Below are 25,000 nucleotides of genomic sequence, written 5' to 3' on the forward strand. Positions count from 1 at the left end.
TTGATTTGGGGCATTATTTGCAATTGTAATCTTGGCGCAAATAACAAGAACACTTTTTTTTTAAACGGAACTGGTCGACGATTTCCCCCGTCCATAAGTGCAGTAGTTTTGCCCGGTGCAGCCGGGAGCCAATTACCCCGGGACCTGCGACCTTCTGAGTTATCGTGGGTGTGAAATTTGCTCACCTTTGCCAGCTGTCTGATATGCATTTCGCACGATTGAGCATTTTTCTGTTGCATTGTTGTCGTCAGAGTTCAGTTTCGAAATGTAGAAAGAAGGGTCGCGCGCTGCGACTGTTGCAAAACGCAACTGCCGGCTGTTCGGTTTTGGTCATCTTTTTTGTCATTGCCTTTCGTTCCTTATTGATCGAACTATCCCTCAGCATCGAGCAATATTATACCGTCTTTTGCAGGACCAATGCAGCCCCACTACATTCAAAGGTGTTGATGTTTCGATGAAATAACAGCGACGAACGAATAGAGCCTCCAAGCAAGGTGGAAATGACATGCAGCAGATTGTTTCATTGAGACACCGTGATAAGCGGTAAATATTACATGATGCTGAATCGGCGACAATCACAGCTGGCACCTCTCACGGAAGAAAATTTAAAGAAACATCGAACGGAAACGAGCCCAAGACAAACTTCATCGAAAAGGTTTATAGAGAGGCAGACGAGTTGGCGATCGGTAGGTGACGGACAAAGCGTGGAGTTGCAATACGATGAACATATTTTAGAGTCTTCAGCGGGAGACCAGAAAAAAGATGATGATCAGGGAATTGATTATTTCGATCTCATTTTACCCAACAACACGAGTGCCAATGTTACTTTGGGTGAGATGAATGTCAAGTCTGATAAAAACTATTCTCTGAAAACTTCAAGAGAGAGGAACGATGGATTGAAAATGAACGATAATACTCGTGAAGACCAGTCCATAGAACAACAAAAAGGCAATGAACCATCCACTGAAGAAACTTTGAAGTTTGATTTTGATTTTAATGGAGAAATCGCTGGCCAACTTGAAAAGAAAGAAAAGGAAGGCAGTGACGATGCTGAGAACTCCGACGAGGATTCCGATTTTTCAAGCCCACTAGATACTGACAGTGATGTGACTTACGATAATAACAAGAAATTACAGAATGTAAATTCCAGTGCGGCTTCAGCTGATTCTTCGTGTTCATCATCTCCATTGGTTGACGAAACTGATGACGAAGATGATGATGATGACGATGACGATGAAACTGAAGAAGATGATGAAAGGGAAAACAGTTGGGCTAAAAGTGAAGATGAGCTGTCACATTACACAAGCAGTTTAAATGCCAGTGTGAGCAGTATTCCCACTCTTTATGATGATAGGGAAAGTCCGGAAACCCCGAGTAGCCCCGATGAATCACCAAATTATAACGAGAATCAGGCCGAAAACGGAGAGCTCAGAAATGGACATGACGAAGAAATTTACGACAAAGAGAAATATATTGAAAATAGACTGAACGAAGAAGTTATTCTCAAGGAGAATGACCAAAATAAAATGGAAACTTTGAGCAGCTGTAGTGACGGCAATTTATCTCCACTGCAAAGTAGACATGTCTGTGGACGATCTGCTTCACCTCTTACAGTTGTAATGAGCGAGTTTGATGATGTAGAAAGCACAATATTTGATCACAGAGAGGCAAGCTCGCTTGACAGTAGTTCTCGAAATAAGTTTACTTCATTGGATAGCAACGAGGGCTCCGAAGTGTCAATAAAGAATTGGGTCAGATTAAAAGAGGACAGTGTCACCAACAGAGCGGACAGCGAACAGTGTGGTTCACCTGTTCATAAAGATATTAAAATAAAAGGGAAGAAACGAAAAATAAAAACTAGAAAAGAACTGAATGCTAAAAAGACGCACTTGATAAAGATTGTAAAGAAGAACATTCCAACTACAAAAGTGCTCAAATACCATAATTTGTCAAAAACTAAACCGAAGAAAAGTGACCAAGTCGATTTTCAAAAGGAAATGGTTAAGGGCCAAATTTCGATGAGTGATGATTCGGACGGAGTGAACGAAGAACAAAACATTAACAGGATGGCCCGTCGGAAATTAAAAAGACCGAGTAAAAAACGTGTTTCATTTGAGGATTCTAAAACGGCTGAAAACATCAGTAAAATGACTCTTAATGACTCGGCTGTCTTCGGACGTTGTACAGAGAGCAGAGACAACGAAGAAGAAGCTAGTCCTAGGTCTCCGGAAAGCGAGAATAGCGGAAGAGGGAGCAGTCATTGGAGCGCGGTGGAATCTGATCTAAGCGCAGGCTCAGGAACTAAGCCCGCTAGCACTGTATACTCCCCACGCAGCCTTTTTTCATCAAGACAGACAACATTAGTTGATAAAATGACGACCAGAAATGCTTTGCTAGAAAGTGTTTCCCTGGAACAAAGACGTATAAATCTCGCTGCTGTTAGAAAGCGTGGTAAGTGAAGCAATGAATTTATTTTCATATAGGAATAAAAAAGAAATAATTCTATGCTAGGATTTACAAAAGGCACAGTAACTTTTAGAAGCAGCGGCAGCCATGACTTGGAGCTTACAACTAAAATATTCTCTTCCGCGTTGTACTTTGTCAGACCATCTATATTTGGGACGGCTTCTCTTGCTACAATCTTGGACAGAAAAAATGGAACAGAAATGCCCCCTTTCCCCGTAATCAAAGATGAAGCCGCGCGAACGCCATGACATCGCCATTTTCCCATCATTGAGTTTGGAAGGGGGGGGGGGTCTCAATTTTCCATTTAATCTGTCCAAGATTGCAAGCTTGGACAGAATGGAATGGAACAAAAATGCCTTCTTCCCCCTTAATCAAAGATGAAACCGCGCGAAGGCCATAACGCGCCATTTTCCCATCATTGAGTTTGGGAGGGGAAGGGGGGGGGGGGGGGGGGGTCTCAATTTTCCATTTAATCTCTCCAAGATTGCAAGCTTGGACAGAATGGAATGGAACAAAAATGCCTTCTTCCCCCTTAATCAAAGATGAAACCGCGCGAAGGCCATAACGCGCCATTTTCCCATCATTGAGTTTGGGGGGAGGGGTGGTCTCAATTTTCCATTTAATCTGTCCAAGATTGTAGGTGACACACCATAACACCAACCCAATCTCGACCCCAAAGCTCTTCTCTTGACTGAGGGAGAGGAGAGCTCTGGGATACCCTGAAACAAAGTGCCTTCTCATTAGTTTTCGTGAAGAACAATGTTAGCACGAGAAGTGAGCAGGCGCCGTAAGGTTCAAATCGTCAATTTTTGGCTATAAGAACCCTACGGCGCATGCCCCCTACATAGGGTTTCCCAGAGCCTTGGGTAGATCCAGGGCTCAGGCGACGAGAGTTGTCCCGAGACTAGGGTTTGATAAATTATGCTCGAAATTTTGAGCATCAAGCCTTTGAGCGTCACTCCTAAAACGCTCGACATAATGCTCGTGCCCTAGCATTATGCTCAAAGATGCCGGGTGCATTTTGCGCAAACAAAAGGCAAAATAGGGGCTAACATATTCTTTAATTTTCTCCTTTTAAATAACAACAACGTTTTTAAAATAGGGAAGATATCGTTGACGTCACCTATTGTCATTAATGAACCAACCAGAGCCTCATTGGCTGAAAAAACAAAGGTTCTTTTGTTTCTGTGGTTTGCAAACTTGAATGACAAAAAAAATGTTTGTAAACAGATATCTTCCCTATAAGAATGCTCTCATCCGGAGCAGCAAGAGGTAAGGTAGCCAGGCCTTCACAGAAAACCAGGCCTTCAACAAAGCCAAATAAGTGCATAAAGCAGCCACAAAGCCCACAATAGGCCATTTTCCAAAGATCAAATATTCAGCTTGATAGTGACACATTGAGGACAAAAACAATAGAAACACGTTAGAATGAATGTCAAACATATTTGTATATCAGCTACTTTCCTTTGTCTTTGTCCTCTATCTTCTCTTTCAAGCTGAATTTTAATACAATGTATATCGAAAAAGCCTATTCTTGGATTTCACATGACGTCACGGCCGCCATATTGGTGTCCCCAAGCAATGAAATGGCGGCCATGTTGGTGTCCCGATCCAATCCTCCGGGAATTGAAAGCTATTATTATGCTAACGTCTTTTTTTGTTTTCGTTGAAAAACATGGCAGTTGACTGCGACGTGAGTGAAACCCAAGAATTGACAGGACATTTTTTAAACGCAATATTTTGATGTTTTGATTAGCAGGATACTTTTATCAGCTTTTTTGCTCCTAAACATGACTATTATGTTGGCATTATGCGCGATGCTCGCACCATAGTATTATGCTTGAAATTATGCCGGCATAACTTATCTAACCGTACCCGAGACAATGTGATTACCTGGTTTGGGTGCGGCCTCTATTAATTGAATGCGTTCAACTGAACATTGCATTGACACCCACCAAATTGAAAACGCATTAATATTTACCGAACGACGAACTCTGGCTGGGTCCAATCGGGGAAAGTCGCAAAATCAAATCAACTTCCTGTTTCCTTCCGCAGTCTCAGATGTTTTCAACGTTTTTCTAAATGGTTAGACTTTGAATAAAAAGAACATGAAACACAGATATAAAACATCCACAGGGCCAGAGGACTTAACTTTCTTGTTCTTAGTATTAGCCAGGATCACGAAAAACACACCAAAACTGCGATGTAACAGTTTCTAACCAAGGTTTTTTTCTCAAACAAACGTTCGCTCTCGCCCTTTTTACTGGCACTTCGCACCCAACACTTCACATATTGCAAGAGCACATTCTGTGGCCTCTCCTGATCAGGGATGGCGCAGTGGTGAGAGCACTCGCCTCCCACTAATGTGGCCCGGGTTCGATTCCCAGACTCGGCGTCATATGTGGGTTGAGTTTGTTGGTTCTCTACTCTGCACCGAGAGGCTTTTCTCCGGGTACTCTGGTTTTCCTCTCCCCTCAAAAACCAAAATTTGATTTGATTTGCGTTAACTTGTTAATTTCAATTTACGTACAGTGACCCCGATTATATTTAGTGCTCTACAGCGCTAGAAGATTAGACACTTAAATAAAGTTTCTTTCAACGCGTTTTTTATATAGAACTTGACGTTTCGAATGCTAGTCAACATACATTTTCAAGTTCTATATAAAAAATGCGTTGGAATACAATGTTTATCACCGATGTTTGTGTTATTTTCTTAATCAAGCTACGATTGCCTAAGAACAAGAAATTATACGATAAAGTTCCTTTCCTTTCTTAAGATAAACACTTTAACTTTAGGCTCACACTTTGACTTCATCCCGACAGAAGAACGCTGTCTGTGACATTTCTGTTTTGTTTTTTATTTGATTTCTAAACCGAAAAAACAACGCTTGGCATGTACAAACTTGCACCACATCAGTCAGTTAAGTTGACCAAAACTACTAGTCGCCCAACCCTTTCTTCTTACTGTCTCCATTAGTTTACCGTGAATCAACTTAAACTCACAGGATATGATTGTGCACCGTGTCTGCGGCTAACGGGTGAAAAAGAGCTAAATCATTTCCTTTCTTCAAGTTTCCATCGCAAGTCAGCGAAACCCTAAGGCATAAAGCAGTTCTCTACACTATCACTAAACAAAAACTCTTAAAAGAATTCGAAGAATCAAGAGGGTCTATCACAGTGCAGAATATCACGCACAAGAGAAGTGTACAAATCCCTCACAACAATACATTTCCCTAAACAAGATACTGAGGTCCTGCCAACAATGACAGTGAGTAGGAAACCTGTGGTGACCATCCAGGCTACTTGTCCGAAAAGGACTGGGGAGTGTTCTTGTTTCCTTGACTACAAGGTGTTTTGGCAACGTGACGTAACGCACAGCACAACATTTGCTCCGCCATGATTGAGTAAAAGCGGTGTGCATTGTGAATAGCGCAAGTTTTGGTGTCTGCAATCAAAAATTATTGAACGAAATCGTTTGGCGAGTAAATCTAGAGCCTGTTATGACTCTAGAATTTGAAAATCCACCATTTCCGTCAAATATCGGTTTAAATTCATCTTTCAATAATGATGCTGATTTCACATCGTCGTTTGATCGAGTGACTTCTAAAACAAAGAAAACTTCGGTGATCTCTGTTGCCAGGAAAAAAAGTTTCCTAAAGAAAAACGAAGAGGAGAACCGTGAAATGTCTGGCCGATATTCTGACGACTACGATAGTTACGAGGAGGACTTCGACAGCCCGGATGCATCAAAGGAACGCAGCCGAAGATATTCTGGATCTTCGCGTTCCAGGCATTCTCAAATGTCAGAAGATCGTACGCACTCGCCGCCAAACTATCGCTCAAAAAAGGCATCTACCAGGAGAGATTCCTTTGCTTCATACAGGAGTGCGTATGGACCAAACCGAGGTAACCTTTTACTCAATCATATAGTCCCGTGATATTAGTTTTGGTATAGATATGATTTTTTGAAGCGTATGATCGATCATAAACAGCTGCTATCCTTGTTACATGTTCTTGCAATCAGTTCCACACAAAATGCTTTATCGTTGCCGCAAGAGCTTTCTTCATTTTTTATTCAAAATGTCAGTTCTACGGCCTCTTGGGCTTCTTGTAACTTACGAAATGAAGTGTATAGACTGTGGTGAAGATGTCGATCGATATATGTCAATGTCATTTGAATACCATTCTCATTTTGTGTTTTGCATTGGTTTTGTCTCAATCGAAATGTAACTTGATTGTTGGTGGGGAAATATGCAAGTTACATGTAAATTATTATGATGACAGAGTTCCGTTTCTTTTTGATAAATGATTTGTTACACTTCTATTGTAATTAATTTTGGTCTGGTTACTTGGGAGTTCAAATTAATGTATATGTATTAAATGAAGTGAAATGTTCGAGCAAGCATTGTAGAAGTTGTTTTCTCCAACGTCTGATTGATTGGAAACATTGTGAAACTTAAATCATTGTCATGAGCTCATTTGCTTTTTAAACAGTCAAGGAACGAACTCATCAGAAGTTTATATCTTTCTCAGTGAGTGTAACGTAACTTTGTTGTGAGTGACTTAAACCTACATGTAACAAAATTTGTTGACTGATTTTCAGTTTACATGTGTGTAACAATGTGCAAATAACCTGCTTGCATTCTTCTCAAGCTCTACCTGATATGAGAGGCTGTACATGTTAAACACAGCAAAGAGTTTTAAATGTTTATGGATGAAGATCTTCCAATTTGTATAATTTTACTGAAAAAATATCAATTTTTATTATTTTTGCAGTATTTGATTAGTATTTTGCAGTAATTTATACTGCAGTATGTGATTAGCATTTTAATATCAAAATGTTGCACAATTAACTTGGCTAATGGGATGGTAATTTGGATTGTTATTTTGTTCTGTCAAAGAAGTTACAAAATCAATAAACTGTTAAGTTATTGTATGCTGTAGATTTTCATTGGCACTTTCTAGGTTACTCCTGGTCAAGTTTGTGACATTTTGTTGCAAAAATTTGTTTTTCTTTAGTTTTGAAAAAGAATGATAGTGCTTCAACTTACAGAGAAAGCTGAGTATTATGCAAATCAAGTACATGCAGCTGTCAGAGCCAAGCACGTAAAATAGTGTGTGTCAGCCAGATATAATAGTGACGATGATGATGAAGTATACAACATATTAATAATTAACCCTGGTGAATGAAAATTATGAAGAGATACCTTTTTTGATGGTGACTTGGGAAAACTCAGAGTGTTCCTAAGTTGCTGGTGTCAAACCTTTGACCATCCGATTGCTACAATCCAGGTCAAAAGACTCCGGGATACTTGTCAAACTTTGGGCGAAAAGTAGAGAAGTTATTGTACATGCCTCCATTGTGTGAACAACAAGTCATGTGTTCTTCTTTCGCTGCCTTTTCCCACCCCCGTTCCCCCTAGACAATGTTGAAATATGTGAGTGATCGATGAACAGATCTTGATTTCGGAGATCATGAAAAATAAAAATAATTTGTAATGGGGAAGGGGGGGGGGGGGGGGATGGGAAAGCGGGAATTGTACCAACAGTTTTGACCAGGATTGTAGTTTGGATGATGAGACTTGTGGGTGCTTAAGGCCATAAACTATAATTACTGATGCAGCCCAATTTTTATATCAACTTGAAGTATGTGTCCGGTTAGGGTAAAGCGAATAAGCGTTATTTTTAGGGTAAAGCCAGCAGCGTTTGGCGGACACTTCTTGACATTAATTTTCTGTATTCCGAGAGTGACGATAGTGATGTTGTTGAGGAAAAGAGGAAGGGGACACTTTGTGACACATATTGAAATATGTGTGCATCTACATGTAATAGCCCACTATCGATATATATTAAAATCTGATCCTAAACAAAAGGCACCATCTTGAGGCTCTGGGGAATAAACCCATGTAAATCCTTATATTTTATTCCTCAGGGTCCGGTTGTTTGAAAGCTAATCCAGGATTAGCGTAAACTTTTGTTTCATGTTTTCAACTTTTTGGTGAAAGTTTCTTTTTCTTATTTTTTGTTTTTTCAAGATTGATTTCTTCTAAGGTAAAGTTTTGCAGAATGTCAGCGATGAACAGCATTTGGGAGTAGAGAAATTAACTCCTTGGTTAACTTTTAATCTGGGATTAGCGTTAATCGGCTTTTGAACAACCAGGCCCAGAGCCTCAAGGAGTGAATTTTAAATCGAAAGTGGACTATTAGGGGCATTTCTGGACATATCTGTTGGTATTCATGTTTTAGACTCTGTTTCTTCCTTGCTTATTGTGGGGAGTTGAGACAATGCAGATGTTTTAACTGCAAAAGGTCGTTTTACAATCTGCTTGTCCTTGTGAGCACATATGCCTGACTGTGGCTTCCTGGGAGGGCATCTCTTTTAGGCTTTAAAACCCCCCTCTGGTCTAAAGTAATAATAATGACAATATTTTTATGAAGTTAATGATTCCAAGTTCGATTGAGGCCTAACACTACTGTGAAGTTTTTATACCCAATTATTCCATCAGAGATCAACCCTAGTATTGGAATTCCAATACTAGGGTTGATGGAATACTGTAATTGGGTATAAAAACTTCGCAGTAGTGTTAGGCCTCACTCGAACTCGGAATCATTAACCTCAATATGCTACTGAAGGACAACAACTAATGATTTTTATGAAGTGATAATTCTTTTTGCATGTACCGGTATTAATTTACCCCAGGTACAGGAAGTCGTACTCAACATACATTTTTCATTTTATTTGCGTTGCTGAACGTGTAGGTCCTTCGAAACCCAAGATCAAGAAAAGTCACTCCGCCGCGTCAAAGCTGACAAGTAAAACAACTGGAAGTGATCAGAGTTCCATGATGCGGCGAGTTTTATCAGCAAACAGAAACAAGGTTTCTAGGTTGCACAACATTGTGGAAGAATTACAGCAAGAAATTGATGAGTTAAAGTCTGAAAACAAGTCATTAAAGCGACTAAGCCATCGACAAGAAAAGGAAATTAAGAAAATTGATGAAGAGGAGTCGAGTGTGCCGATATTGCTTCAGAGGCATAGTGCTGAAATGAGGACGTTGAAAGAGCGGCTGCGGAGAAATCAGGATGTCTTACACAAGAAAGAGAGGGAGTCACATGATCGAGATAAGGAGATTCAAAAACTACAAGACAAAATTAAAAACTACCGTGAACTTTCTCAAAACAAGAAATTAGAGGAAAGAGCTTCATTGGCTAAAAAGTTGCAGAATGTTGAAAATGAAATTGCATTAAAAGATAAGAAAATTTTGGTGAGTAAACCACCTCAGCTTAGGCTTCATTTTAACCTTGTCTCTCCAGCCAGGACATTATGTGAGATTTCAAAACGATGAAAAAAATAAGGAGTACCGTATTTACTCGATTAAGCGCCGCGGCACTTATTGAATTGTGAGCGTCTCCGATGCGGCGATTATTCGAAGGCGGCGTTCATTTAAAGATCATTTTTCTTTAATAATTGACAACAATTATCGGAAAGGTAGATCGTTTGTAAGTATTGTTTAAAACAGAAACATGTTGAAAGTCCAGTGAAAGGTCGGCCTTGTTACACTGGCATAGTTCTTGGCCTTAACAACGTAACTGCACATTGCGAAAATTCTGAAGAAAGAGCTGCAAAGTATGGCGACTTCGAACTTAAAAACTTCTTCATACATTAACATAAATTTCCAAGGCTGGTTTAGATTACCAAGTTGTGACGTGTAATTGTTTTTTTCTTTACAGTCCCCGAATAAACGCCATTCTTCTGATTGGGTGCCGCGTTTATTCAAGGGCGGGGTTTATAGATACTTTTCCTTCCATCTGCGGCGTTTAATCGAGGGCTGCGTTTAATCGAGTAAATACGGTACATCTCTGGTTGTATGAAATAATAAAATACCAGCAACCAACACTGTTCACAAATTCAATGAAACGTCAGATGTGAAATTAAAAAAAAAAAATACTTATGCTGCACAAGGTAGTCACACAGCTTGTTGATATTGAACACCGGTCTGAAAATTTAGGAAACTCTCCATTGTAATTGATTTGCATCTTGTTAACTTGGCAGCTGTGCTCAGTCGTTCCATATGGATAACCAGTGTATATAACATTCAACTCGACTGCATGTTTGTCATACCTTTTAGGATCTTGAAAAGACTTTAACGCTCAAGGATAAAATGAGACAACGAGATATCAAAGAACAAAAAGACCGCTACAGGCAAGCAAAGGAGGAACTTAAGAGGGTGCAGGAAGATTTTAGATCTCTTCGCGAAAGACTTCAGGTAAAGAAATTGTCTGACTTCCGACTCATAGCATTGCCTGCAAATAAGACACCTGGAAGCTACATACTCAGTAAGGACAGTCCCAATTGTAAAAAGCTATTAGTAATGAACGTTTTGGACGGTTTAATTCATTTTATTTAGTTCCCATTATTCTGGTCGAGAAGTCTAGCTTCTAGATCAGCATTGGAAAAAAACGTTTTTAATTGAAACGAGTTTTTTAAATAGAAAAACTTAACATCTACGAGGACACCGACGTCTTTACGTATTCCTCTCCGAAGTCAGTAATCGCTTGACACGTTTGATTTGAAGACGCTCACGAAACGATCATGCGACTAATAACAAGTATGTGTAGTCGTACTGTAATTTTCTAGATTTAATTCTCTCTACATTTTGGACGTGTTGAAACCAAAAGCAAAATGCGAGCGGAAGACAGTTAACTCGTCTGAAGTGATGGAGCTCCTTAAGGAGCTTTTCCCCCGTAAAATTATCTACTGTTGGTAATTATAGGCGGTGTTGGTGTGGTCTTTTTACTCAAACTCCCCTGGAGCCCATGGCGACGAGCAACTTCATTGTTTTAGTGGAACGGCGTTTTCACAGACCGAGTTATTTTTAAATTGATTTTCCCTCGCGACCAGACCTTTCCAGCTAATCACAAGTCTTAACCTTGGGATTGAAAATCAGTTGTCACTCGTGAACGCCAAATCGTATTTATGAACTCACCTAAAAATAGCTTGATCTGTGAAAAATGTCGTTACCTAGACTAGGCTCTTGTATGCTCTCACTAATTGGTCACTAAGTTCGCCGTTCCTGTTTGCCATGCATACACCTGGCGTAGTCTCAATATTAGGTGAAACCTTTATTGGGTTACTTGGCTTAGTCCTCTTCATTCCATTTTGCAGGAAAAAGAAAGAGAATTGGACGAAAAAAATATTTATCATCAACATATCATTCAAAAGAAAAAGAAAGCTGTAACTTTTCCTGCCCTTACTGCAGCTATTTCTCACGACCCAGCCTTAACAACTCCAGTTCTTCGCGCTGAAAAACTCCCGGATGGGAAAGAAAAGCATCCAAACGTATTTCTCACAAACGCTCTGAGTGATTCAGGCTCGGTGATAACGGAGGAAGGAAAAGAGAGCGTTCATACGACAGTTGTTTCTGATACGAGATCTGAAAAGCTTGCTGCGGCTGATGCGATTACACCCTCTGTATTCGACGCTGATAGACGCGATAAGAACGAGGAAGCAAGGCTTCGAAATGAAGCGGAGGAACGGAGAAAGCTTGAGGAGGAGGAAAGGAAAAGACGCGCTGAGGAAGAAGACAGGAAAAGGAAAGAAGAAGAAGAGAAACGAAGAGAGAAGGAAGAGGATGAAAGAAGGAAGAACGAGGAAGAAGAACTAAGGAAGCTACGCGAAGAGCAGGAACGCGAACGGAAACGGAAAGAAGACGAAGATAAACAGCGGCTTGAAGAAGAAGCAGAGACTCGGCGAAAGAAAGACTTGTTGCTGGCGCGTATGCGTGCGATTGATGCAGGGAACGAAAAAACAAACGATGAAAAAACAACGGGAACTACAGCGGTAGATCCAATTGCTGTCGAAAATAAACCTAAAAAGCTTCCGATATTTCTTCAGAGCGAAACGTTGGCCAAAAAGGAATCACAACAAGCAAAACCTACTGAGACTTCACTCTCCGAAGACGATATCATCTCGGATGCGGGTAGCGATAAAAAGAGATCAAGCGCGCGCTCGAAACAGAGCGGGTATTCATACGACTTCAAGCAAACTGTGGAGAATCTTCATCATGGGCTCCCTGCGCATGCGTCACTGGAGAACGTCAAAGAAGCGGCGGCAGACTCGACGTCTGATGATCTTAGCTTTGGTGGTTATAAACCAACGCTTGGGAGAAGAGCTGCTGCCAAGAGAGCTGATAGCAAAAATAAAGATGAACTGTCATTCGGTGGATACAATCCTTCGTTTGGTGCAAAAAAAGATGTTACTCGTAAAAGCAGCGGACTTGATTTTGGAAGTGGAAATAAATTTACGACGCAAAAGGATCAAAATGGTTCTATTTCTGGAGAGTATAAGCCTACATTTGGCGCTGCGTCAAGTAAGGCATCTGCTACTTTGCCAACAAGTGACATTTTCGGTGAAGGAAGTGGCATAGCCAGAGGTCGGAGACCGCGGGAATTTCCGGGGAAGGGAAACACAGTGTTTGGTGACGAACTGTTAACAAACGAAGTAAAAGCGACCGTGTCCCCGCTGCTATTCGGGGACAAATCATTTACCGCTAACAACAAATCTTCTTACCCGTGGGAAAACAAGGTGGATGTTGCACGGAGGACTAGTAGCAATAAGGAACAGGATGATTCGTTACTTCCTCGGAGAAGAAATTTGCAAAGTATTGGAAAAAGCGCAGAGAAAAACATCCCTGTAGTTGACAATGCCCTGGACGACATTGACGACGAAATCGAGGAAGTAATTCTTTAATAGTGATCACTTTCGAAATTTCAAAATTAGTACCATGAATGCATTTAATTAAGGGATGAGTTTGTTTTAACTCTTCAAAATCTAAACACCCTGATTGAAATTTCTATGTAACTGACGCTGCATCTCGGTAATTAAATGATTTCAGACAACGTTTTTGGACTCCTTTTTGGCTGTGTGGTGGGGTACTGTTTCTTAGTACATCTTTTAGATTGCACTCTTGCTATGACTAATCAATATCATATTTCTCAATATGGCCCACTAAACTGCGTTATAAATAGCTTTTGGCCCGCCAACTGTGTAAGAGGTATTTATTCGCACCATAGTGTACTTCCATGTTCTTTTTGCATTGGACAAGGGCCCGTTTCTCGAAAGTCCCGCAACTTGTCGGGCTTTTTCCGGGTGTCACAATTCTCTCTGTATTTTAATGAACCAAACTTCACAATCATTTCGCTTTTTGTTATCTTCAAAACACGTTAAAAGACCAGCTTATCAAAACGAGAGGATGGCAGTTTCGTAAATGGCTTAAGTTATCGGGACTTTCGAAAAACAGGCCCCAGATCTCTAATTGTAAACGCTCCCTTTTAGGAGACTCATTTCTTGGTCTGGGCATATAACATTGCGACTGGGAGTTTCTGAAATCTGATAGTAATGTATATTTGACACACCAGTAAAAATCAGACGCAAGTACAGTGGAGAAAGATTCTTATAGACGTTGTACATCACAACAGCCAGCTGCTTTAGTCTTCGCCAAGCCAAATGAAGTTAAACTAGTAGATCATTTGATCAATTATCATAACCAGAAAGGTATTGGTTTTTGGAGTTTATCAGATAATCCCTTTCTAATATTGCCCCATACAGGATTACAGTAATGAAAATACGGCAATGCGGATATTCTGTCTGTTCTTAGTGGTACGTTTGGACTATGAACACGCCTGTTTTCGACGGTAAAAGGAAGGCAGAGTGGCCCAGTGGTTAGGGCGCTTGCCTTGGGATCCGCAGATACGCTCTGGTAATCCCTGCTTCAACTTCCCAGCTGCACTTGTAAATAGCCAACTGTTGTTGTTGTTCTGTTCTATTGTTTCGTTGTGTTTCACTGGCCCTGAAAAGCCCCTATGGGGAGTGGTCAATTAAGTATGTATTGAAGGACTTTTCACAATCGTTTTTCTCAAATACCATTAATGATGATTAACAACGCAGTTACTATTTTCATATTCACTGCAATCAGACGATGTATGGAAAAGTATGGAAAATGGCTACCTACTTTACATTCTTTTATATTCATGTTCGTTAGACCTACTGCCCTTATTTTGAAACATATATGGACCATTTCTGAGTTCATGTCTGCCTCCTCTTCAAAGCGAGTCTAAGTGCAAAGTTTTTTTTCATGAAAATCAGTATAATTTTCAGAAGAAAACGAATTCGTTCTAAAGAAGGGCTAACGCTCGAAACGTCAGCTTTTAGAATCCCTGTACGGTGGTCAATTTACATTACCAACTCCGTTGATAAAATCCAACATTTTCCTGTACTTCTTCTCCACCGACGCAGTACTGATTTTCATGAAAAAAACTTTGCACTTAGACTCGCTTTGAAGAGGGGGCAGACTCATGAAAATCAGTATAATTTTCATAAGAAAACGATTTCGTTCTAAAGAAGGGCTAACGCTCGAAACGTCAGCTTTTAGAATCCCTGTACGGTGGTCAATTTACATTATCAACTCCGTTGATAAAACCCAACATTTTCCTGTACTTCTTCCCCACCGACGCAGCACCACAGTTTCTTTAGAAGCTATCCTCTTTATTCATTTAAATTTTGGTACGTTCAGCGTGGGTCCGTGTGAACGGAACCCCCAAATGCACGAATTTTCAACTGGTGGAGAGAAAGTTCGGTACGGTGTAAATGTAGCCTAACAGCGGCGGGTTCTCTCATCGTAAACGTACTGTCTACATAAATTATACCGTTCAAGACCAGTTGCTCTTTCCTGAAAAAAAGCTGAAAATTCAAAACTGCTTTCTAGTTTAACGTATTTTTGAAACTACCATCTGCTTGTTACTCGGGATACCTAAAGGTATACCGAGTTTTAAAATGAGTTTGAATACCGGAAGTGCAGAAATATGTTCAATAGAATTAGGACGCGGGGATTTCATTGGATAAAAGCTATGCGCGATAACCCCTAGGGAGAGGCTGTAATTGAAAAAAAAACATAGACTTCCAGATGCAAAACAAACTTAAGAACACACGAACCTAAAATCTCGCTAAGGGTTAACATGACGAACACAAAAGCGAATGACAGGATCCTAAATAAGAAATTTTTACATCTCGGTGATATTGGGATAGTTGCAAAATCCACCTCTCAGTATCTTTGTTAATTGGTATTGTAGCCAAACGTGTCAAAATAAATTGAGTTATTGGAGTTCGGTGCAGTAAAACAACAGAGTTACGAGGCGGTGATTTCACTGGCTAAAAGCAATTCACTTGATCCCTTGGATCAATACATTTCACCTCCCTCTATTACGAAACTGCATTTTCCAACAACAACAAAATAACAGCCGTGGTGTCGAATGTCGGAGGGGATTTCTGCGCGCGCGAGGCTTCAAATCGCTTTTGGAAGATTCTTCTTTAGGGCTTTGAACCAAGACCCTCATTTGTCGATAATGTTCCTGTATCAAATACAGAATATGGCCCATCACTTCGAGCGCATCAAAAATGTCTTCTTTCCTCACTCTGTCCTCGTCCTCCTCGTCCTCATTGTCGTCGCTATCGTTGGTTGGTTGGTTGGGAAGAGATTGAAATGGCGTGCAATTAGTCCCTGTTTGCGGAAACGGTCTGCTACTTTTCTTCCAGTTTCACGAATGCAGATCTTTTTGCATGGTCTACAGGTTATGCAATAAATGTCATTTGAAGAGATGTACGTAAAACGGTCTCGAGGTCTTCGTTCTTCGTTTTGAGTGAAAGGATACTAAGTCTTGATTCGTGCGAGAGTGCATTTGAAAGTTCCTGGTTGGCTGTCAGATTATCGTTCGCTTCTAACTAAAAAGTTACCGATGTTTTTGTCGCCTTTGAATGATACAAATGGTAAAACTGAGAGAAATAGTTTGCTGGTTTCGGGGTCACTGCTGAGAGGTTTGAAGTTTTTGAGAATGGTGTTTCTAAGTGCGACGTCTTGAAGGTGACGTGTGAGAATTGTTCTTTTTCTCCTGCGAAGTTGTAGTGCCATATTTTATTGCCCTGTCACCACTGGTATCGCAATGCACTAGCTGAAGGAAATACTACGCATTACTGGACCATCCTGGAGATAATGCTGTTTGATGCAACAATCCAACATGGCAAACCAATAGCACCTGTGGCAACAAAACCGTGTAATGAAAATCATGCATTGCGACTGAGCACCGACAATAACATTTTGAACTACAGTTACTAATAAGAAGTACCCACATAAAAGTCCAAAGAGGTATTTCAGGAGGTGCAGGTATTGGGGTGCAAGGATGGCGCAGTGGTGAGAGCACTCGCCTCCCAAACAGGTATTTCAGGAGGTGCAGGGATGGCGCAGTGGTGAGAGCACTCGCCTCCCACAGAGGTATTTCAGGAGGTGCAGGTATTTGGGTGCAGGTATTGGGGTACAGGGATGGTGCAGTGGTGAGTGCACTCGCCTCCCAAAGAGGTATTTCAGGAGGTGCAGGTATTGGGGTGCAGGGATGGTGCAGTGGTGAGAGCACTCGCCTCCCACTAATGTGGCCCGGGTTCGATTCCCAGAATCGGCGTCATAATTATGTGGGTTCAGTTTGTTAGTAATCTCTTCTCTGCACCGAGAGGTTTTTATCCACGTACTCCGGTTTTCCCTCTTCTTTGTTAATTGCTAATTTCAGTTTACAGTCCCCAATTAGCGCTCCAACACTAGAACGACTAGACACTTAAATTTTCCCTTCCTTCAGTCATACAAGGTCAAAGTGGGGATCTCTGAACTCGGTGCTGCCACTGAACTTCGAACCCCAGCCGTCTTTAAATAACTGAGAAGAAAGTGCTTCCTTCGTAAGTCCACCTGCAAATCATAAGACTTTCAAGCCTTCTCAGATAGAGGACAATAAACAGTATGCCCTGTCTCATAACACCTTTTAAAAAATAACTCTGTGGAACGATAAAGAACCCACACACTGTTTGAGAAGAGTAGGGGACAATCATGTAGTCCACGGTGTTGTGGTCTGGCCTTTGAGCATAAGTATAACATTACAGCAGGTTCACATCAGTTGTACAGCTGTCAATATAATTAACAATTATTCTACAAGGAAGCGCTCAATATGAAGTGATAGATCATTTGTTATCAAAAACTGAACTACGGATATCAGTTTTCCAGCATTTTCATTGGCTCGCTCGACACAGGCTATCAGTTCATATTATACTTGCTGTACCAAATATGGTCAAGGAACGCGTCAGCAATAAAGCGAGCTGAAAACATTTTTTGCAGCTCTGAGAAAAAGTGGCCGACAAAAGCCAAATAAAATCAACATGGAAGAGTTGTTGATCCTGGAGTTTTTAATAAAACAATTATTCTATTCGGGCTTACTGGATATAAAATGATGATAACCAACTCGGCGCGTTATCTATCACTTTATATCAAGCGTGCCCTCGTAGAATATTTGCTAAATATTCAGCAAGCTCAAACAGAATAATTGTTTTATTAAAAACTCGACGATAAACAACTCTTCCATGTATAATAATTAAGCAAAGTACGATCGTCCGGGTGAGTGTAGTCCTGAGAAGGACTGTTTGAGATGACATTGACTGACGTTTTGACAACCTGAGCGGAAGTCATCTTCAGAGTCAAGTGATTTGTGTAACGTCAGTAGATACCATAAGAACTTAATTATGATATGACTTCTGGGTTCAAACCATTTACGATCTTCCATGTATTGTCGACCAAAGCAACGACTTCTGCCTCCGACAATTCCGGTCCAAAACGGCTTTTGTCGGCCATTTTTCTCAGAGCTGCAAATATGTTTTCAGCTCGCTTTAATTTAATGCTGACGCGTTCCTTGACCATATTAGGTATATGAACTGATAGTCTGTGTCCGGCCGGCCAATGAAAATGCTGGAAATCTGATATCCGTAGTTCAGTTTTTAATAATTATTATTATACTAACCTGTGCATGTTTTTTGTCAACAAAAACCCTGGAAAAACGCTGAAACCTAAATGGACCTAACCCTATGATTAATCATTCGATAATTCAGGAAATTCAAGCACACAAAGGCTTTAACCAGGATCTTACCAGCAACTCCAGCAGGGAATGCTAAAATAGAATTGATGGGGTAGAACCACTCCACGGGTAGTACTGCTACTGGCTGCATCCTGTATTTCATTAGAAAAACAAGGTGGCAAATCCCCTTAAAAAGAAATAAATGAATTGGTTCACAAGGAGAATCCAACGTTCATACTTTTAATTAATATCTATTATCATGTAAGGAATGGTTACAAGCCAGGTTCATTTCAAATATGACACCGTTAATCTTCACCATAATTAACTTCATGTGGTTGGCCATCAAAAAGACATGATTGCAGATTTACAGCAACTCATAAATATTTACTGTACATGGTATCAGAGGTATTTCAATGCAAAAGAAAAACAGGGCAAGATCAGAAATCCTTCCACTTCCCCCCTTTGCCTTTCTGGGCACATACATGCCAGATTATGCACTTAACAAGATGCACGCAGATTTCGATAAGCATCACGAAGTGTCCCCTTGCTCTTCTCCTCAACTTCAACATCAGTTGTGTCTCAGAATACAGACAATTACATGTAACGTCAAAGTGTCGTCCCCCCCCCCCCCCACCCCCACCCCCCTCAAAATGCTGCTCCTCAAATAATGATAAACAGCCGTATTTACTTTAAGTGTTAAAAAATTCACCAACCTTTACCCTTCCCTTCTTGTTGGAAATAGGTAGCAAAGGCTTAGACTTAAAATGACACTTTGTGTTGGATGTCAAAATTGGGCGTGCATGTAATTAAGCGCATTAATTTTCTGGACTAAGTGTTTCTTTTTTGTGAAAAACCATTGCTTTCCTTTCCCTATTCGAGGACGATTAAATCGAAACTCACCAGAATTCCAAAGCAAATTAATGCTAATATTCTTCTTGTATAAGCTAACTTGTCACTTGTTTGTTTGGCTGCAAATGTACAACGAACACTGCTGAGCACGTTATTTTATCAACAGTTTTGAGAGTGTAAGTTGAGTGAGCAGGAAATTAAATCCTCGCACCTCCTTCTAGCCTCTCCCCTAAACCTTGAAGACTGGGAAAATACTGCCCATTAGAAAGGGAAAATATATGTCTGGTAATAATAATTATTGTGTACAATTGCAATCTCTTTCAGGGTCAGTAGTTCCTTCTGAACTAAAATCGTTAAACAAGTTTGGAATCTTTTAAGAAAAATAAAAGTTGCTTTACATTTTTATACCTCCCGAATAACTATGAAACATTTATAAATTTTTGACGTGTTATCAATAAAAGTATTTTTTTCACTACAATACCTAGTCTTGAGAGGTCTTCTGTTAGCTGATTTATTTTTCTGTCAAGTCGCATATATTTGGCAAATTCGTCCTTTAAAAGAAAGACAACATTAAAAAGAAAATGCTTTAAAGGGAAAAATAAGCTAAAACATTTGTACCTGTGGCCTAATCTTTGACTGATCATTTTTCAACACAATGATCACATCTTTGATCTCCATTTCTCTCCTGTCAGCTGCAGTGAGGAAACCAGCCAACTTATAAAAGGAAAATAAACAAAGTGAGCTCACTGACTGTTAGCCTGAAAATAAAAGTTCTACAGATATAATATACTAATAATTGGTAAGACAAATAATAATTAAATTACTAAGGAGAAAGTGCTGTCTCTGTAATTACTTCTGCAAATGGTTAGACTTTTAAGTCTCCTCAGACAAGGACTATAAACCATACATCCTGTCTTTTAACCCTTGTTCAAAAACTCTGTGGGATGTTAAAGATCCCACACACAACCCTTCAAGATCCCGTCTCACAACCCTTCAATGCTCATAATCCTGTGGGACGTAAAAGAACCCGCACACTTGTCGCAAAGAGTAGGGCATGAAGTTCCCGGTGTTGTGGTCTGTCTTCTGTGGTGTATCATGTTTGGGAGGGTAAATGCTCGGAGATATTAGCTACACCAAGCTACTCTAAAAATCCGAGGGTAAATAAAGATATATGATATGATATGATATGACTCGAAAAGAGCAGGGCACTCAGGTTCCGGGTGTTGTGGTCTGGCCTTTCTTCAGCAATGTGGTTGGCTTGGTGTAATCTCCTGAATGGACTACTGATCAATGAGACCACATAACAGGAGTAGTCAAATTGAAGGAGTCCAAGTGCAAACTGGTAAATACAGGATTGATTTGTTTTTCGGACTTTGATGCAATGTGGTTGGATTGGCGTAATCTCCTGAATGGACTACTTATTGATGAGACCACAGCAACAGACAGTAGTCCCATTGAAGGAGTCCAAGTGCAAACTGGTAAATGAAATGCCAATTATTTGTAGCAGCTGAACCTTCTGTTTGACCTCAAAGAGCATCCTTTCCCATGCGCCTGATTTAACTAAAGTTGTTTTCTTGGTCCTTATTGAAAGACATAGCTCCACTTTTTTTCCCTATTGATTTATTTCATGCTTGGGCCATAAATCAACAGAAAAGACTCAGTTCACTCCACAACTTACAGTAATGACCTCAAGCTCAAGTAAGGGGACTGGGATGAACTCAGAAGTAATAGACCCGTATTAAATTTTTGCAGCCCTTTACATCAAACTGGGAGGAAATGCTTGGTACCTGGTTTTGGGACGAAAGCATGTGTTTGTCTAATAAATATACGGCTGAACCAAAAAGATACAGGCTTAAAATTTCTGGACCTGTCTGAGTTTTTGTTGTCATTAGCGACTTTCGGATTGGAGCACGAGAACAACTACGAGTTTTCTGTACTGAGCATGTGCATTAGGTTTAAAGAACGGAAAATTTCGAGATGTGCGTACGCGTAATTCAATCTAAAGGTCGCTATTTACATGAGAACGGTACCAACTCAGACCGGTGCGAGAGTTTCTCGTCTCCGCACAACCAAGATAAAGTATGTTTGTTTGTTTGTTATTTATTTGTTTGAGCAGGTTGAAGTTTTGGCAGCTATTCAGCTGATGTGGACCTGCTATACCCACCCACCCATATACTCACAGAGGATGCCACAACACCGGGAACTTCATCCCCTACTCTTTTCGAATAGTGTGTGCGTTTTTTAACGTCCCAGAGGGAACTAATGAACATGAAAGATATTTGTGAGACGGGGTCTACGGTTTATAGTCTATCCGAGAAGACTTAAAAGTCTTAGCCATTTGCGGATGTAATTACAAAGGCCGCACTTTCTCGTCAGAGTGTTGGTCCGGCCGGAGTCAAACTCACGACCTCCCGCATGGCAACCCGGTGCTCAAGCAACTGAGCCACCGGTGCGCGGTGGACCATCAACGAGTTCGTCCCGGTCTCATGTTAATACCCCCTTTGTAAGAGATTGGGCAACCCTAGCTTAGCAACCATTTTCCTGCAGTCGGTAACCAAATTCTCAGACGGAGAAGAAGTGAAAATTATTACCACTTAAAAGTCTCGGAATTCGCATGTCGCATGTTCGGTGGTTTAACACCGAAACGGGATAAACTTTCAGAAAGCGTAACCATGAACGAATAAGAAAAACAACAGTTCTTACCCAGTCGGCCAGTACTCTAGACAGTTTATATACAATCCGCATGAGAAAAACGTAGATAAATACAAACAACAACAACGAGGCCGCCATTTTGATGGTCCTTACCAGTCTCTGCGGTCTCTGCGATACCCAGGCTCTTCGCGGACAAGAGTTTTTCAGGCCTGCAAACTCCTTCCTTAGCAGAAGAAGTTCATGGAGTACATTAAGTACAGATGGTTTTCAATCACGTGATGAGACGGCCATGTTCGTGCACAAAACACCAGCAAATTATGGCTCATGTTTTGCATTACAATAGAGTCAAAATCCTAGAAGACTTTTTTCTTATTGTTCTGTGCACCAACATTGCTGCTATAACTCCACTGAGGTGAAAGCCATCTATATGCAAGCGTGAATAAGACCCTGTTTATATGAAGTAAAGTTGTCCCGGGTAAGAGGGTCATCCTCTCAGCCGAGTCAACTTTAGCGAGTGTATATATGAGAAAAAACTTACCCTTTCGCCCGAGTCAAGAGCTGCCACTTCAATTTCGATCATATCAGGAGACTGGAAGACAGCACTCGCGCATGCTCTCGTTATCTTGCCTTGACCGAGTTGACCCGGCTAGGTGTGTCAACCTTCTGGCCGAGCCAACTCTTTTTCTCATATAAACGGTTCGCAGCGTGTTATAAGCAAATGTAAGAAAAGTTGGCTTGCCTAGGGTAGCTAGGGTAGGCGAGTGACCCTTCTCTCACAGAAGCCGGCTACTTTTTTTCCGTAAACTGAAGTAATTAAAGACACTTTATTTCAAACTTAATATTAAAATTCATTTTCACAATGACAAGAGTAGATTGCTCTACTCAAACCAGCCGCCAACATAAAATTTTATTTCTGTCAACGATTGGTTTTTGAAGCCCAATCAATTGTGTATTGGTAAGATAATGGTTTGACACTGACTAGTTTTTTGATGTTTCGTGCAAGACGTTTCGGCTGTTGCTTAAACTGATGAAGGCTGAAGCACCTACACTTACATTAACACAGTCCTTGTTTGAAATTGCACAAGAAACATAGAAATATACGTTTATCTTTTTCAAAATCTCTTATCCCCAGACTACCCCGGAAAGGGTCCGCCCAATTCTCTGAGCCCCGTTGACCAAATCCTGCACCCGCCCCAGGGTCGTAACATTGTATTGCGCACGTATAAAAAGTAAAGCTACATAATAGTTAAGATATAATTTACTACCAGATATCGATAAATTTTCGATTTGTCAAGACTGGGCTTGCAAGAGGTAAATATCATTATTTAATTCTCAGCCTCGGTTAATTAATGCATTTCCCTTGCTCTGATTGGCTTACTCAATCTCGGTTTATAATATCAGCTCATATACCTTAGTTTGACCTTACATGGCAAATGAGTGCGCTAAGCGTTGCTAAGCTAAAAATATTTTCACAGGAAAGCGAAAGTTCTCTCTGAATATAAAAGCAAAAAATAGAAAATAAAAACGTTTTGTGGAACGTTCTGATCAATTCCGACGTTTGTTATGAGCCTGCGTCTATCTGACCACCAGGTATTACACAATATCGCATCTTCATCAAGTCTTTTCCATTTCGCTAGGATTTTCTCGCCTTTTTTTGCTCGTATTTTGTACTTCCAAACTTTTGGAGTTTAAGGAATTTAAAAAAAACAATTATTCCATTCGCGCTTGTTGGATATGAGACTGGTTATAGCTCTTTACCATCTCATATCCAACGCGCGCTCATGGAATAATTGTTCATTCACACCCCAAACAAACCTTGCGTATTGATGACGTAAAAGCACGCAAAGTTTGACTTTCGTAAGTGTGAGAATATAAATATTCAGAGTGGAACAAATGAAATGTTTCACTTCTGCCCGAAGCTCTTATTTTCCTCGTCATGCAGAGCGAGCGATTTTTAAAATCTACTGTCAAATGTCTGTTTTTGTATAATAAGAATAATGGGAGGCAATTTCTATAGGACTGAGTGACGACTATATGCATCAATGTCTTAATGGCTGAAATTAGAGCATTTAGCTGTAGTGTGAAGTATTTTACTTAAAACATTATTATTCGGACAGGCGTAGCTGAGAAGCTTAAACTTAAATTAACTTAAGATAATCAATTTCACAAGTTGATCCCTTAAGAGCAGTATCGTAAAAGCACCTTTTACTACTGAATTAATGCACGGAACACGAATAAGGCTCTGAATTGAATAACTCTTAGCTGCAGGGGCAGCTGTAGTGCCAACATTTACCAGTTACAAGTAATTATGTGAACATTTTCAACCAATCCGGCAGATCTTTAAAAATTTTTAATTAAGGCTCAAATAAACATTCACTATGACAGGTTAGATTATGAAAGCGTAGCGCGAGATTTGTGAGTCAGTATTATGTCATTTATGTCAATCAAATGTGCCCCGAATGAGCTCGGTGCACAAGATGAGTTGCCACAACAATTCCTCAGTTATTTAGTATTTGCCCTCAAACGATCGAGCCAGAGTCAAACACCAGTCTTGAAAATGGCAGGCACTACACTCTGTATACCTTAACCACACTGAATACAGAACTCATTGTCGCTCTTCATTTTGATCAACTTACAGCAGGCGAGCTATTCAGAGAATTCAGGTAGGAATATGCTTTACAAATTAACTTTAATTGGAAGGGCTTTCACTATGAAGTTGAAAACTGCTTATGCTGACATGCTCTTGCGTTATAACTGAGAACTTCACAAACATTAATTATTTAAGTCCTCTTTAAGTATCTACCAAATACAGGTCGAAGGGAGGCTTGTCTGGTAGGATTCCCGTCCGCTAAGGTTTCAAATAGGGCGCGATTATCAGTTTTCTTAATTGTACTAAAACTTATGAAGGAAAGAAATGTTTATTTGAAGAGCGGATTATAAACGAAAGATTGAAGTGATGCTCTCACTTATCAAGACAATTTAAGCAATTGTCTCTTATAGACAACGGAAAAATTCAGGTGTCTTCAAGGGAATTCGAACCAATGACCTCTGCGATTCCGGTGCAATGCTCTACCAACAGCGGCAATAAACTGAA

General features: G+C 40.3%; 3 protein-coding genes across 3 annotated transcripts in view; 2 read left to right on the forward strand and 1 right to left on the reverse strand.

Moving 5' to 3' along the window:
• The first annotated feature begins 438 nt into the window (after positions 1-438).
• On the forward strand, positions 439-14,687 carry LOC137996509 (calponin homology domain-containing protein DDB_G0272472-like). The gene is made up of 4 exons (XM_068841947.1): positions 439-2,451; positions 9,226-9,731; positions 10,596-10,733; positions 11,633-14,687. Exons 1-4 carry the CDS (start codon positions 555-557, stop codon positions 13,214-13,216), a joined length of 4,125 nt encoding a protein of 1,374 aa, XP_068698048.1. The 5' UTR covers positions 439-554; the 3' UTR covers positions 13,217-14,687.
• A 131-nt stretch (positions 14,688-14,818) lies between these two features.
• LOC137996508 (guided entry of tail-anchored proteins factor 1-like) lies at positions 14,819-22,059 on the reverse strand. The gene is made up of 6 exons (XM_068841946.1): positions 21,958-22,059; positions 19,873-19,968; positions 19,736-19,805; positions 19,306-19,373; positions 18,478-18,592; positions 14,819-16,554 (listed from the first exon to the last, which is right to left on the reverse strand). Exons 1-6 carry the CDS (start codon positions 22,042-22,044, stop codon positions 16,490-16,492), a joined length of 501 nt encoding a protein of 166 aa, XP_068698047.1. The 5' UTR covers positions 22,045-22,059; the 3' UTR covers positions 14,819-16,489.
• A 2,317-nt stretch (positions 22,060-24,376) lies between these two features.
• The window catches only part of LOC137995164 (uncharacterized), a 42,674-nt gene continuing 42,050 nt past the window's right edge, over positions 24,377-25,000 (forward strand). Inside the window, exon 1 of the mRNA XM_068840740.1 lies at positions 24,377-24,569. The gene's annotated coding sequence lies outside the window, so the exon portion shown is untranslated. The remainder of the gene's footprint in view (positions 24,570-25,000) is intronic.

This window comes from Montipora foliosa, chromosome 3 (assembly GCF_036669935.1).
Source record: "Montipora foliosa isolate CH-2021 chromosome 3, ASM3666993v2, whole genome shotgun sequence".
Classification (NCBI taxonomy): Eukaryota; Metazoa; Cnidaria; class Anthozoa; order Scleractinia; family Acroporidae; genus Montipora; species Montipora foliosa.